The 13,384-nt window shown below is 46.6% G+C and overlaps 1 protein-coding gene across 4 annotated transcripts in view; it reads right to left on the bottom strand.

Annotated features, from left to right (window-relative positions):
• Window positions 1-6,748, bottom strand: part of Scg3 (secretogranin III) — a 28,714-nt gene extending 21,966 nt beyond the window's left edge. For 2 of the 4 annotated variants that reach the window (XM_021261146.2, XM_087180598.1), the window contains exons 1-4: window positions 6,547-6,745; window positions 5,958-6,010; window positions 5,422-5,467; window positions 5,112-5,327 (exon numbers count right to left, since the gene is read on the bottom strand). In XM_021261146.2, coding sequence (XP_021116805.1) covers window positions 5,112-5,327; window positions 5,422-5,467; window positions 5,958-6,010; window positions 6,547-6,631 — 400 coding nt within the window. In that variant the 5' untranslated portion in view covers window positions 6,632-6,745. Of the gene's footprint in view, window positions 1-5,111; window positions 5,328-5,421; window positions 5,468-5,957; window positions 6,011-6,546 lie in introns of all 4 variants that reach the window. The other 2 variants (XM_004835404.4, XM_004835406.4) reach the window with 2 other exon arrangements.
• Between the last annotated feature and the right edge of the window lie 6,636 nt (window positions 6,749-13,384).

Here is a 13,384-nt window from a genome sequence, read left to right on the forward strand (position 1 = left end):
AGCCTGCAATTGAAACTGTTAAATACAGCAACAGATCTGCACAAAGCAATATGTAAATCTTTGCAGAGAAGGATGCAAGTATGCATCCTTAGCTTTAATGGGATGTGTCTGGCAGCAGCACTTCAGACTAAAGGCAGGGCCCACCCTGAGGAAAGGGTTGGGTAGTGAAGCTTAGTACCACATCCATGGGGAGCCACTGGGACTCTGTCAGTCTTCTCACCTTGAGCAGATCCAATGTGCAAGGCACCTAACTCTCCCTGCCACCTTCAGGAAGATCAAAAAGACCAGAATTTAAGCCCAGCAACATCCTTGGGCTGCTGGAAAGAATAACAATGGAAGCAATTTCATGGGATTTTGTGAGGATTGGTTGAAATAAGATGAAAAATTACCTTTGAATCATACAGTTCTATATGAAAGCGATTATAGTATTGTAATTCTGTACAGTGGATTTGGATTTTGAAATAAACTACAGTTATCCTCTAGAGAAAGTAGAAATTGAATCCCTGGCCAGTTTTTGCCCAAATAATCCTCATCATATACACTCAAAAAAAGAATACCCTTGTATTTCCACCCTGATTGATTGTGCCCTTTTCTTCAAGCCTTTTGGGGATTTGGACAAGAAACTGCTCCCGTGGCCTTTCTTCAGACTCTGTGGAAATGGTGGCATTCGCAGCCCCTTCCTGGAGTTTGGAAAGAAGTTCAGGCAAACGAATGGGCTGGTCACACACAGAGGACGGCAGGTTCTCTGCAGCGCGTAATTGCGGAGCTTCCAGCCCTGTGAGCCCTGAGAACTGAGTGACAAAGAAGCAGAGAAGCCCCAAAGGGGTGAAAAAAACCCCATAAAATAGTTCCCCTCCTGGCTCGCTGGAAATTGGGCTCATTGCCTGTTTTTCAAGAGCAGAGACTCACTAGCGTGTAGGTCTGAGTTTTTCCACTTGTAGGCTGCAAGTCAGGCTCTTGGGAATACTACTCAGCCTCGGTCTAAGCAGAGGCGGAAGAATTTGTCTCATTCCCCTGATCCCTCAGTATCTGAAAAAGGAAGTCTCAGTTGCCTGCAGGAGCTGGAAAATAACTGCGACAACTCTCTCAGTTCGTTTGATTCACAACAGGGAATGTTAGGAATACCCTGCACTGCATGTGCTCTGTGCCAGGAACTCCGTCTCTCAGGAAGAGCTTTCCACATGGAGTTAACAATGGAGCCCTCTACCAGTGCCTTCCCTTTTCTGCCAGTTTCCCCTGGCACTAAAAAATGGACAGAGGAACCCACATGCCTTCCTCTACTCGGCTATCACAGAATAACTCAGAATGACCCAAACAAGGGGTATTTCACCCTCCCTGTCTGCGCTCAGAAAGAAGCTGTTCCTGTCGTTAAGCAGCCACAACATCCTGAGTGGACGACAAAAGGCTGCATCCCAAGACATTATCTGCTCACTTATGTTCTCAATCCCCAGCAGCTAATACAATACTTGGAATTCTTTTGCTCCATAATTTTTTATTAAAGTCTTAATATAGGTCAGGGATAGTTCTTGACTACACAGAGCTTACTATCTGGTTCACAATCTGAAACAGTAACTATATGATAAGTGTTGGTTAGATGCATGTTGGGATTGTCAATTGTGAGATGTCATCCTGACTTAAGAACCACCTAGCAGATCAGTAAATTTCTGTGTGTCTGTGGATGACTGCTAGGTAGGCTGCAAACTGAGGGGGAAAGAGCCACTGTGGATGTGGGTGACACAAGCCAGGAGGCTCGAAGCGGGACAGAATGAAAAAGAAGAGAAGTAGGAAGTGATTCCTTTCTCTTCAGAGGAGGGCTAGTCTTCGCCCTTGCCTATGGATGTTGGTCTTCAGTTCCTTCAGCCTTCTGGTGCAGACTCTTCAGCTTTCCAACATGGGGACTGCAGTGAGCTTCCAAGCCTTCAGGCTTGAGCGGCCACTGGGCCCAGTGCTCTGGCTTGCCAGCGCACGGATGGCCATTTTGGATTCTTCCCTCTATGATCCAGCAAGATGGCCACTAGGACCCTTCTGATTTAACCACATAAATTTTATCTTGATTCTCTTCCTCTAGAGACCCCTAACTAATACAGACCCACACAGGAGCCCCAACGCACCACCACATAAAAGAAACTTGGAAAAGTCCTGAATCATTCATACTGCAAAAAACACTGAAAAGAAGAATGAATGGGCCCATCAGACAAGCCTATTTGGAGGATTCCTAAAGGTGTTTTTAGGTCTGAGACTATCACCCAGGCTTCCAGATGAAGTCTGCCTGCCCCTGGAGCCTGTTCACCTTCAGGCTCCAATCCCTCTTCTTCCAGACTTTCAGGCCATGAGGGGAGACTAGAAGCTCACCATAAACTTAAAGCCACATAGACCAGTACTTGGCAGTTCCAAACCTACTTGAAATGGTAACGAAATGGACAATTTAAAAATCAGTTGTTCATGGGCCAGGGATTTAGCTCAGTGATTCCATTGCCTGCCTCGCAAGCACAAGATCCCAAGTTCGATCCCCGGTACTAAAAAACCATTCAGTTGTTCAAGTTAGTGGTCAAATCACAAACAGATCCATATCCCTGCCTGGATATACAACTGGCATGATCAATCCGGTCAAACAGTAGATTGTTTATTTTACTAAACCGAATGGTCATTTTGGTCAAAGTGCTTAAATCTGTTTTGCATGCAGTTATGCCAAGTATCTATTTCTAGTCTAAATATTCTAGGTTAAAAAGTAGAATTCATGATTTTTTAAAATGTCCCTAAACTGGGTGTGGTGGTTGCACACCTGTAATCCTGGCACTGGGGAGGCTGAGGCAGGAGGATTGCCATGAGTTTGAGGCCAGCCTGGGCTACACAGTGAGTTTAAGGTCAGCCTGAAGTCCTTGAGATTGCCTCAAAAACCAAAAAAAGAAGTCCCTGAGTAGCACAGATTAGGATATATGGCAACCTACCATTGCCCCATTCCACCCTATAGATGGACCAAACACTTCTGAATGCTCCTCAGGCCACCATGACCTAGGAAAGTTGTATTTCATTGGTGGTTGTTTTCTGGCAATCAGGAATAATCAGCATGACTCTCTCATTGCTATGGAACAAAATCAAGACATAGAAGAAGCCCTGTACTCACTCCTAAGCACTGGTCTGTAGGATGGAAACTGAGCTCTCCTCCTCAGTGCCTAGATAAAGCAATCCACTTATTTCCTTGGGTATTCTTTTTCCCATTCATTCATCCATTCATTCATTCACAAAGTCACTCAGTTAATTCATGAGGGTGCAGGCATAATGCTTCTGTTTTTGGGAAGTTTGGGATTTAGTGTTTAAAAAGAGATTAATCATAGAAACTACACTTACAGAGGTAAAGTTGCAAACTGCATTCAGTGCCATGAAGGAAAGAAGCCAGGTTTCTATCAGATCACCTGCACTGGATGAACCCAGAAGTGTAGACAGGAGCCAGTCCATGCAAGGGACGGTGGATGCCACTTGAGGGTTTTGAGTTTTGTCCCAAGAGGAATGAAAATCTACTGATAGTTTTAAGCAAAAGAATAACACGCTCACATTCCCATGTCCCAGAGGCCACTCCGAGGGCCACATCAAGAACAGGCTGAAGATAAATAAGACACACATGTAAATACTGAATAGTTTCTCTAGTGTGAGAAACTGAAAGTGTAAATAAGGATTAAAAGGATTAATAACTAATAATTGATACTTTGAAATAGGAAAAAGTCCAAAGGGGTAGGGGTGGTGGGAGGAGATGGGGAAAGGAAAGAATGGAAAGAAAAACTTAGGAGAAAAGAAAAAAAATGGAAACAAAGTATGTAAATAGGGAAGGGTGGAGGGGGTGAAGGGCACACAGGTAATGGGGAAAAAATAAGAACCAAGATACATCACGTATAGGTACAAGCACCCAATGATAAATGTAAACGTATTGTATACCTAAAATGTACGAACGAAAGAATTTAAGGAAAAAAAAAAAAAGAACAGGCTGAAAAGCAGCGGAGTGGCTGCTGGGGGCCCTAGGAAGATTTTGCTGTAGTTCAAATGAGACACGACTGGAGATTGGATGAGGATGGTGGTGACTGGAAATAGTTTAGTTTTCTCAATTATAGAAAAAATAAATTAATAGATTGAGGTAAAATTGATAAAATTTGGCAGATTAGAATTTCAGAGGTGAAGAAACAGTTTAATTCTAGATTTCTATCTTGAGAAATTGGATGAATAGCAGCATAGTTCCTAAAGAAATCTTCTTGGGCCGGGATGTAGCTCAGTGGCAAGCACAAGGTCCTGAGTTCAATCCCCGGTACCAGAAGAAAAGATTATGCTGAGCCATGCTGAGGCCTGGTGGCACACACCTGCAATCCCAGCACTCAGAAGGCTGAGGCAGGAAGACTGCTGTAAGTTTGAGGCCAGTGTGGGTTCCATAGTGAGTTCAAGATCAGCCTGAACTACAAAGCGAGACTGTCTCAAGCAAGCAAGCAAGCAAGCAAGCAAGCAAACAAGCAAACAAGCAAACAATCATGCTGAGAAGGCTAGTGAGGTGGATAGAGATTGTGAGTTTAATGTCGGACTAGTTAAGTTTGAGGTGCATCTGAGACTTCCAAGGCAAGATGTCACGTTACATAGAAAAACCGGTCTGCAGCTCAGAAAAGTCTGGGTGAGTGAGAATATCAGGGTACAGAAGACAGACAAGCCACAGAAAGGGTAGGAAGACCAAAGGAGAAAGGATATAGCTAGGAGGTAAATACTGAAAAGAAAATAGTGATATTCTACTTTTGGGGAGTGTTTTATTGATCTAATTATTTGAGAATTATTGATATTTTGTGCTAATTGCTAAAATAAAATGAAATATTAAATGAATCTATGAATGTAAGATATAGATAGTAGATTTAAAATTTTTTTCCAAACATCAGTAAAGAATTCTTTGAGGAGAAAATAAAGTTCAGGATTTTATGAAGCAAGATTTTTGCACATTATCAGTAAATTTGGGCTTTACTTTATCTCAATTTGATTAATAAAAGTTATGAATGTATAAGGGATATTTTAAAAATATGGACCATATAATGAGAAACTCCAAATTAGAAAAAATAGGTAGCAAAAAGTTCTTTTATATCATTTACCTTGAAATTTATGATCCAATCCACTCTTAGTAGAATCATAATCATCGATTGGTTTTCGATTCTTAGTCGAATCGACATCTTCCACATTCAATTTATTATCAAATGGGGAGCTTCTTATGGATTGCTTTTCTTTCTCAATTTTTTCCTTTTCTGTTATTGCCTTTAGCAGGTTCAAGTTATCAACAAAAGAATAATTGGTTTCACCTGGCGTGTTTTCTGGAAAAAATGTCCCAAGCCCAATATATCCATTTTAGAACAGATTCTCATAACCTATATTATTTAAGTGAATATTGATACAATTTCTCTTTACCTGGAGGGGATATGTTTTTAATCTTGTCTGCTTCCGCTTCAGCAATCTGTGAAACAACAGGAGATAGATCTGGCCTTAAACCATCACTTCACTACCAAGTATAAAACCCAAACGATTTAGTCTCTATGGATTTTAGTCTTCTTTTTTTGTAAAATGTGGGTAATGATTCCTATTCAAACACTGTTGTAAGGATTAAGTGAGATGAAATAAAGGGCAGGTGCTCTGTAAGTGTCAGTTCCTTTCTCCTGGAAGAGGGGTAAAAGATAAATCTCTGGCAAATTAAGCAGTCTTAGAGTGGCTGTGGTATTGAGCTTGCTGAGCCTGTATACATTCCTCACTGTGCATCACACAAAGCTCAATATACACAACTCTTATGGCATAGGAGTCACCAGAAGTAGATTCCCCCTCCTAATTTCATCAATTTACTTTTAAACTCCTGAAGTTTGTAAATTTAAAATGGCAAAAATGTCACAGTACAATAACAATCATGACTAAAGCAAAACAAAATGGCATTTACAATATTATTTTTGACCTACCTGTTCATTCAAAGGTCTTTCTGCACTTAATTCTCTGTTATGTAGAGATTTGTCTAGAATAAGCACACACAAATTTAATTATGCATTGGAAAGATACAGTATGTCTCTCATTGAAACATTTTTCTTAAAAGGAGAGAAAAAACACCTATTAGAAGAAATACTTCTGGATGCCTACGAAATACATTTATTAACAGGATCACCAACCAACAGTGCACTGTGGCAGTGGCTCCTAGTGTGGCTTTGCCATTGTGCCGGTGCGTTTCCTGGGTTAATAGCATCGCATCCCCCCCCCCCCACCAGAAATGTGACATAGTTCTGACACTTGGCTCGCTGGCGGCCCTCAGCTGGAGCCAACACGATCTGGACTGGCATCGCTGGCACGGGAAGCGCTTTCCTCCTTACTGCACATGTTATGAATAGACTATGAGCAGGTTGTAAAACCAGAGAAAGAAAAAAATCCAAGCCACTGTAGACGGAACAGCCGCTCCCTCCCTTCTTCCAAGCCTATCGGTCTGGGCGGGGGTGGGGGTCGTGGGACTCGAGGGCTCCGCGGGCACGGTGGGAGGCGGGCGGGGTTGCGACTACCTACCTTCAACGCCCCGGGGCTTGGGGAAACCATGGATCAGGCCACCAGGGAGCAGCAGCACCAGAGCCCACGCGGCCCGGAACCCCATCGTGCGTGCGGCTCCCGGGAGGGGCGGCGGGTGCGGAGCGGAGAGCGCGGGTGCGGGGCGCTGTCCGCGCCGCGGTGCTGAACCGGACGCAGCGGAGCCAGGCGGGCGGACGCGGGCTCCGTGCGTGGGGCGGGGCTGCGGCGTCACGCGACGCCGGAACGCACGGGGGCGGGGCCTGGGCGGCTTCCCTGCCGCAGTCGGGCTGCCGCCGTCGGCCTCGCCTCGGCCTTCCTTCTGCCTTGCGGAGACACGGAGGGCGGGCGGGTCCCGGGCAGTTTGCCTCGCAGGCTCCGAGCCGCGCGGAAGCCTGGAGAAGCCCTGCCGAGGAGCTCTGTCTCGTCACCCCTGGGCGCCTTTCGGCTGCGAGGTGCACAGGGCCGCCGCTCACAGACGCCGAGACCTGAAACAGCGCAGAGTCGTTGCCCGGTCCCCTGGCTGAGCGTCCGCCCCGCCGACCGGAGCCGCAGTGGGCTTTCATTTTCCCGTCCCCCGCGCCTGTGGGCGTACGGTTCTGCAAGATTCGTCTCCAGGCCTCAGTCACCCAAGGACCCCCGGAGGAGGACCGCCGGCCCGGGGCGCCCTGCGTGCGAGGCTCCGAGTCCAAGATCTGAGCGCAAGCAGCTCGCCAGACTGCTGGGGACGAATACAGCGGCTCCGTGTGAGCGGAGTGCTGAGCGAGCTCTTCAAAGCAAAACTTGGACCCTTTCCTCTGAGCTGCGGCCTGCTGGGAAGCTGGCTGAATAAGGATCCAAGAGAGGGACTCTGCACAATCCGGCCTTTGATTTCTGCACCCTGCTTTTTAAGGAGCTAGTATCCAAGGACCTAAAAACAACCAACCAACCACGCCACAAACATTCTGGGAGCTTTTCAGTTTGGAGGTCACTCAAGTACTTCCATAACGAATCTGAAATGAAATGTATCTGTTGCGTGATTATCTCCAAGTGAATAAAAAAATCCATAAAAATTATACTTACTTATGGGGTTTATGGAGTACTTCTAAATCTACTCGTTACAAATAGGTCTTCTTTCTCACTGATAACAGTATTATCATTCTAGTATATTGCATTCTTAAAAATTAGGTCAGATTTTAAAATCCCGTTTGGAAGATGGATCTTTTGCAAATGGGAAGGGGACCGAGAGAGGGAGGCAGGGGCAGAGGAGGATGAAAAAGGAAAAGCTGTGGGATGTCCAGGCACCAACTGCCCATGACGATTGCAATCCTTATGTACTGCAGACATTGGGCCGGGGATTTAGCTCATAAGAAGTAAAATTGAAAAAAAATTAAAGTCCCACCTGAGTGAAGTGTAAATCTCCTTATTTCCTTCCTCTTTAGCCCAGGTGGCTGGGTCTGTTTGCCTCACATTGTTGTCATGGGAATCAGATGGGTACTTGTTTTGAAGAATTCATTTTGAAAACAAGAATATTGTGATATTGTGATGCAGCCTTAAGAAGTCATGGAGGGCAGGGGATTTAGCTCAGTGGCGCCGCCGCCTGCCTCGAAAGCGCAAGGTCCCGAGTTCGATCCCCGGTACCAAAAACAAAGAAATTACAGAACAAGTGGCATCGACCCACATCAGATGGTCATGAAGCCCGCGGTGCAGACGGCTTTGTACGCACCCAAGGAGGTCTCCAGCCACGTGCTCACGACTGCAAGCAGGATGCCTGCTGAGCCCCGTCTTGACCCTAAAGACACTTAAAGGGTTTTTTTTTTGCTTATTACAGAAAAAATAATTACATCAATTATTAGTGCATATTTTATTATAGAAAAATTCAAACAAAAGTCGAGAAAACATCTAAATGACCTTGCATGAATCTATTCCCCAACTTAAATAAGCATTAACTTTTGACTTCTTGTCTTCAGCCACCTCATGCTCCCAATGAATTATCTCCCCATAAAATCCCCAGGTTTCAGGTCACATCAGCCATAAAAATGTCAGTCTGTTTATTTAAAAGATAAGGATCTTTTCCCGACATTACTGTAATACTATTAGCATACCTCGTAAGAATAATACTGGCTTAGTATCGTCAGCATCCAGGAAGAGGTTAAATTTTTCCTCTTCTCTTGTAAATATTTTTACAGCTGGTTTGCATGGACCAGGATCCAAACAAGGCCACAAGTTGTGTTTGGTTGAGTGTAAGATGGGAGAGGCCAATGTCTCAAGGTTTGCTCTCATCCCTCAGAAAAGTTCATTGCTTCCTTGAATCTCACTGTGCTGCTTTTTGTAGACATTTCTTTGTTCTCATTTCAAAAATAATAAATACACACTGAAGGAAGATTTCTGAAAATACAGATAAGTAAAAATGAAAAAAGTCATCTGATAGAGATAACCAATATTATTTTTGGTATATGTCGTATTGGTGCATTTTTTTGTGTGTGGTACTGGGAATCAAACTCGGGACCTTCCACTTTCAAGGCAGGTAGTGGAACCATTGAGCTAAATCCCCTGCCCCCTAGTGCATGTTTTTTTTTTTTTTCTTTTTTCTTTTTTCCTAGTGCATGTTTTTAAAGAAAATATTTTATGCATATTTCTAAAATGGTATCTCTCCCTGTAGATATATGCTCACCTACCTGGCTATCTGCACAAATAAATGGTGAACTTATCTAGGGAAAAGATGGAGCTGGGCCCCATGTTAGGCCACCCTGTAGGGGTTTGCAAAGTTTCCCCCAAAGAAAAGTGACTATGGAGAGAATGGTGAGCCCAAGAAACTGCCACCAGACAGGGTCCTAGGAGTCCCTGAAGCGGAGATAAAGAACCTGACCCACTAACCCATAGAACAGGTTCACAGGTTCGCTGACTCCTGTGGGAACAATTCCCAGGTCGCATCAGTAAGAGGCATGGGAAGGGTTTACTAGACAGAAATTAAAAGGATCCCACTCATAATCAGGAGATGAAATATGAAAATATTATATCTCCCAGCCTGTCAAATGTCTGATATGCCAAGTTCATGTTCTCTAAAAATCAAAGAATGAATTCTAGGAACAATGGAAGTTACGAGCAGGAAAATATTTATTGAGAGACAGGAAGGGTCCCATATGGGTAGCTGGGGACCCCACTTTATAGGGGAGTTTTATAGAGCAAAACCGTGTACAACATGGTACAATGTGGGTACAATGCAGGTTACAGCTATGATCAACAAACAAGATTACAAGTACAGTCACTTAGGTAACAGTGATCCAATCAGGAAATAAGTCACATAGCAAGCATGCATGGAAAGAACAAAGACTTCGATGACATGGTGGGCCCGGAGGTCCTGGCCACCTGCTGGGGTGACTGTGGTCTATCTAGGCTTCATTAGGCCTGGTGTGTGTCCTTTGAGGAAGTAGGCAGGCCTGCTCATCTCATCTACCTTGAGCTTGGTCTCCAACAGATGTGTCCCCAGCCATAGTTGTGCTGTATTTCACCTTTGTCCTGACTCTCTGGAGGACCTAGCCCTACCTGACTGCCTGTAATATTTCTATCTAGTTCAGCTGTCTATAATACTCAGAGAAATAGAGAGCAGGCCCTAGAGACAGAGGCTCTTATATCCAAGAGCTGAGCTCATTCATGCTTTGCTTGAGGCGTGAAATCCCCTGGAAAAAGTAGCCCTGGCTCGCTACAGGGGAGGGGCAGTTCTGTTTATTTAAGATAGGAAATTTAAACATTCTTTGGATTCCCTCAACCTGTCCCTCTACCTTAGGATCAGGTTCTTGTGCTTTACTTTGTCAATTAAGCCAATGTATGGACTTTAGTGTTCATGGGGAGTTGGGGTCAGATGGTCTGGGAGGGGAGAAGCCCAAATTTAACCAAGGGAATGTGGGTATGGATGCCTTGGGTGACTTCAGCTGGGTCTCAGAAGTTGCAGTCTTCTTGAAAGTAGTGCTGAGTTCTGACTTCCTCATCTCCACGTACCTGTCTGTATTTCTCCTCTCCAGCCTCAGAGCTGGGCTGCAGCCTGGCCATGGTACCCTGGGTGCCCTCGTGGGTCCCAAGTGGGCTCCTCGCCACGCAGCTGCAACCCCTGGCCCATCTCCTGGTCTGCATGGAAAGAGGGCTGTCTGGGGATCTCTCCTGGGGAGTGCAGGGGCCAAAGAAATTCTTCATCTGCTCCGCTTGGAGGAAAGTCAAGCCCTTCCGCGGCCTCGTTGTCTCCACACTTTTTGGCCCTGACTCCGATCTCATCTGTTGTTAAGCTGGCCCCACGAGAGTCCCTGATTTTCCTCCTACACAACAGACCCACTCCTGCCTCACGGCCTTTGCACTCGGTGTTTCCTCTGCCCAAAATGTTCTTCCTTCAGCTGTTTCCAGGACTCGCTCCCTTACACACAGCATTTCTTTGCTGAAAACAAGTTCTCCCCGGGCTCTGCTGTCTCAGGTTCCCAGGGGAGCAAACCAAAGTGGAGATCAGCATGTGGGGCGTTTCCTAGGGAGCCCTCTTGCCTGGGAGCAAAGGAGTGGGAAAGAAAGAAGCAGGGATTGGTGGTGGTGGTGGTGGGGAACGGGACGACACACACACACACTGGGTGGCAAAGCAGTTTCTGTGAGGTGTGCCCTGACTCAAAAACTAAATAAAAAGCAAACAAACCTAAATAAATAAAATATATCCCCAGCATCTAGAATACTATCTGATGTATAATAAATGCTCAACAAGTACTGATGCCTGGAACTAGCTTTAATATATCCCAGGGGTAAATACAGAGCTAGATAATGGAGAAAAGTAAGGTCGGCCATGGGTTGATAATTATTTAGTGAGTACACAGAGGTTCAACATGGAGTTCTCTCTTATTTTGTACGTGTCTTAAATTGTTCATAATAAAAACTTTATGAAAAGTTTCTTTTAAACTTACTGCTCACAGGCAGAGAGTGGGAGGAGAGACCATTCTTGCCCCTTCCGGGTCCCAAGGTGCCCCAAAGAGACAGACATCTTCCTCCGTGGAACAGGAAGTCAGCGCTCCTCCAGCTGTTCCCACAGGCCTTGGCTGCCATGGTGACCAGGTGACAGCCACCAGGCCAGCCCTTCCCCGGGAAGTGCACGAGTGCAGTCAGAAGGGACCAGTGTGTTAGGAGAGACTGACAAGGACTCCGAGGGGCCTGTGCGCAGCTCCTCACCCCTCGGTCCCCACGTGGGCTGTCTCGGGGCTATTTGAGCTACACCCCCAGTCCCTTTTTTCTATTTCATTTAGGGACAGGGTCTCCCTGAGTTGCCCAGGTTGGGCTAGATCTTTCAATCCTCCTGCCTCAGCCTCCCAGAGCGCTGGGGTTACGGGCCTGCGCCGCCACAACCGGCTCGTGGGAGCTTTTACGGTGACCTCTGCTTGGCGTAGTCTCTGGGAATGTCCTCCCGGCTGCAGGGCCTGGCTCAAATATCACCTCTCAGTGACGGAAGAGTTTGTGCCTCCTCTTCTACCCCGTGCCCCTACCCCCACTGTCTTGCGGCCTCTTTTCAGGGGTCCCCGCCACCAGGGACTAATGAAAAGAAAAAGGAAAGAAGGCCCTCTGCTGGCCCCGCGCCCAGCCATGTCCGCTCCCCACGCGCTCTCCGGGGCCTCTGGGCTGGACTCGGCCTGAGTCTCCACCGCCTCCGCGCCCCGCTCCTGCTGTTTCCTGGACCCATCCTGGTCCTGCATTTCCTGGTCTCTGCGCTCTCCCTGTCCTCCTGGTGATTTCCAGTGCAGTGACCTAATCTCCGCCTCCGACCCCCGATCCCCGCTTGGGGGCCACTCTCCTAAGGGCACCGAAGCTACTATTTAGCGGAAAAGGACAAGGAGCCGTAGCGGCCATGGGCACCTGGTCCGCGCGTGACTGAACCACCGCAGTGCGCGGAGGGAATGTTCGGAACTTGAACTCCATCTCAGGGAAGGTTCTCCTGCAGAAGCCGGAATCTGGGGACCAACTTCACAGCAAAGAGTGGGACGGCGACACCCACGGGCCAGCGCCTCCAGGACCTCTCGCTCAAGGAAATCTCGGTTGGAGTCTCCTGCCGGCGCCAGGCCCGGAGGCCACAGAAGGAAGTGCCGTCTCCACGCGCAAGCAAAGGGGCAAATCCAGAAGCAGGAAGTCCACGGAGACGCCTGGGCCCCGCTCAGCGATCCCTGTCGCCGTGCGGGGGCTGTGCCAGGCTTGCAGACTCAGGGAGGAGGATGTTTTTGTGCAACCAGGAAATTCAGGTGCAGAAGACTATGTCGTCCATCTGCAGGAATGACTGAGGCTGGGCCTGCTGGCACACACCTGTAATCCCAGCACTTGCGAGGCTGAGGCAGGAGGAGTTCAGGGCCAGCCTGGGCTACATAGTGAATTCAAGGCCAGTCTGAACTATATAGTGAGACCCTGTCTCAAAAAACTAAAAAAGGCATGATTGTACATTTGTTAGGGACCGTGGGTCTCTATTCTTAATGTTTACAGGCACCTGCTAAAGTCATTAGGAGGTAGAATGTTTGTAACTTACTCTTAAAAACATCAGCCAAATCTTGAAAGCAGCCCATGTGTCCATCAACAGATGAATGGCAAAGAAAATGTGGTATTTGTGCACAATGGGGTTCTACTCTCCCATAAAGAAGGGTAGACTTGAGTCATTTGTAGGAAAATGGATGCACCTGGAGACCATAATGTTAAGTGAAGACGCACTGCTCAAATATTGGATGGTTTCTCTTATATGAAAAACCCAAAGTACAAAGAGCAAAGTAAAAGATGGATAATAGGAAATAGGGATGGTGGCAGGTACCTGTAATCCCAGCACTCAGGAGGCCAAGGCAGGAGGAGTGCCGTAAATTTGAGG

This window comes from Heterocephalus glaber, unplaced genomic scaffold, assembly GCF_053883595.1.
Source record: "Heterocephalus glaber isolate CG9 unplaced genomic scaffold, H.glaber_assembly_v1.0 deba00000122, whole genome shotgun sequence".
In the NCBI taxonomy this organism is placed as follows: domain Eukaryota; kingdom Metazoa; phylum Chordata; class Mammalia; order Rodentia; family Bathyergidae; genus Heterocephalus; species Heterocephalus glaber.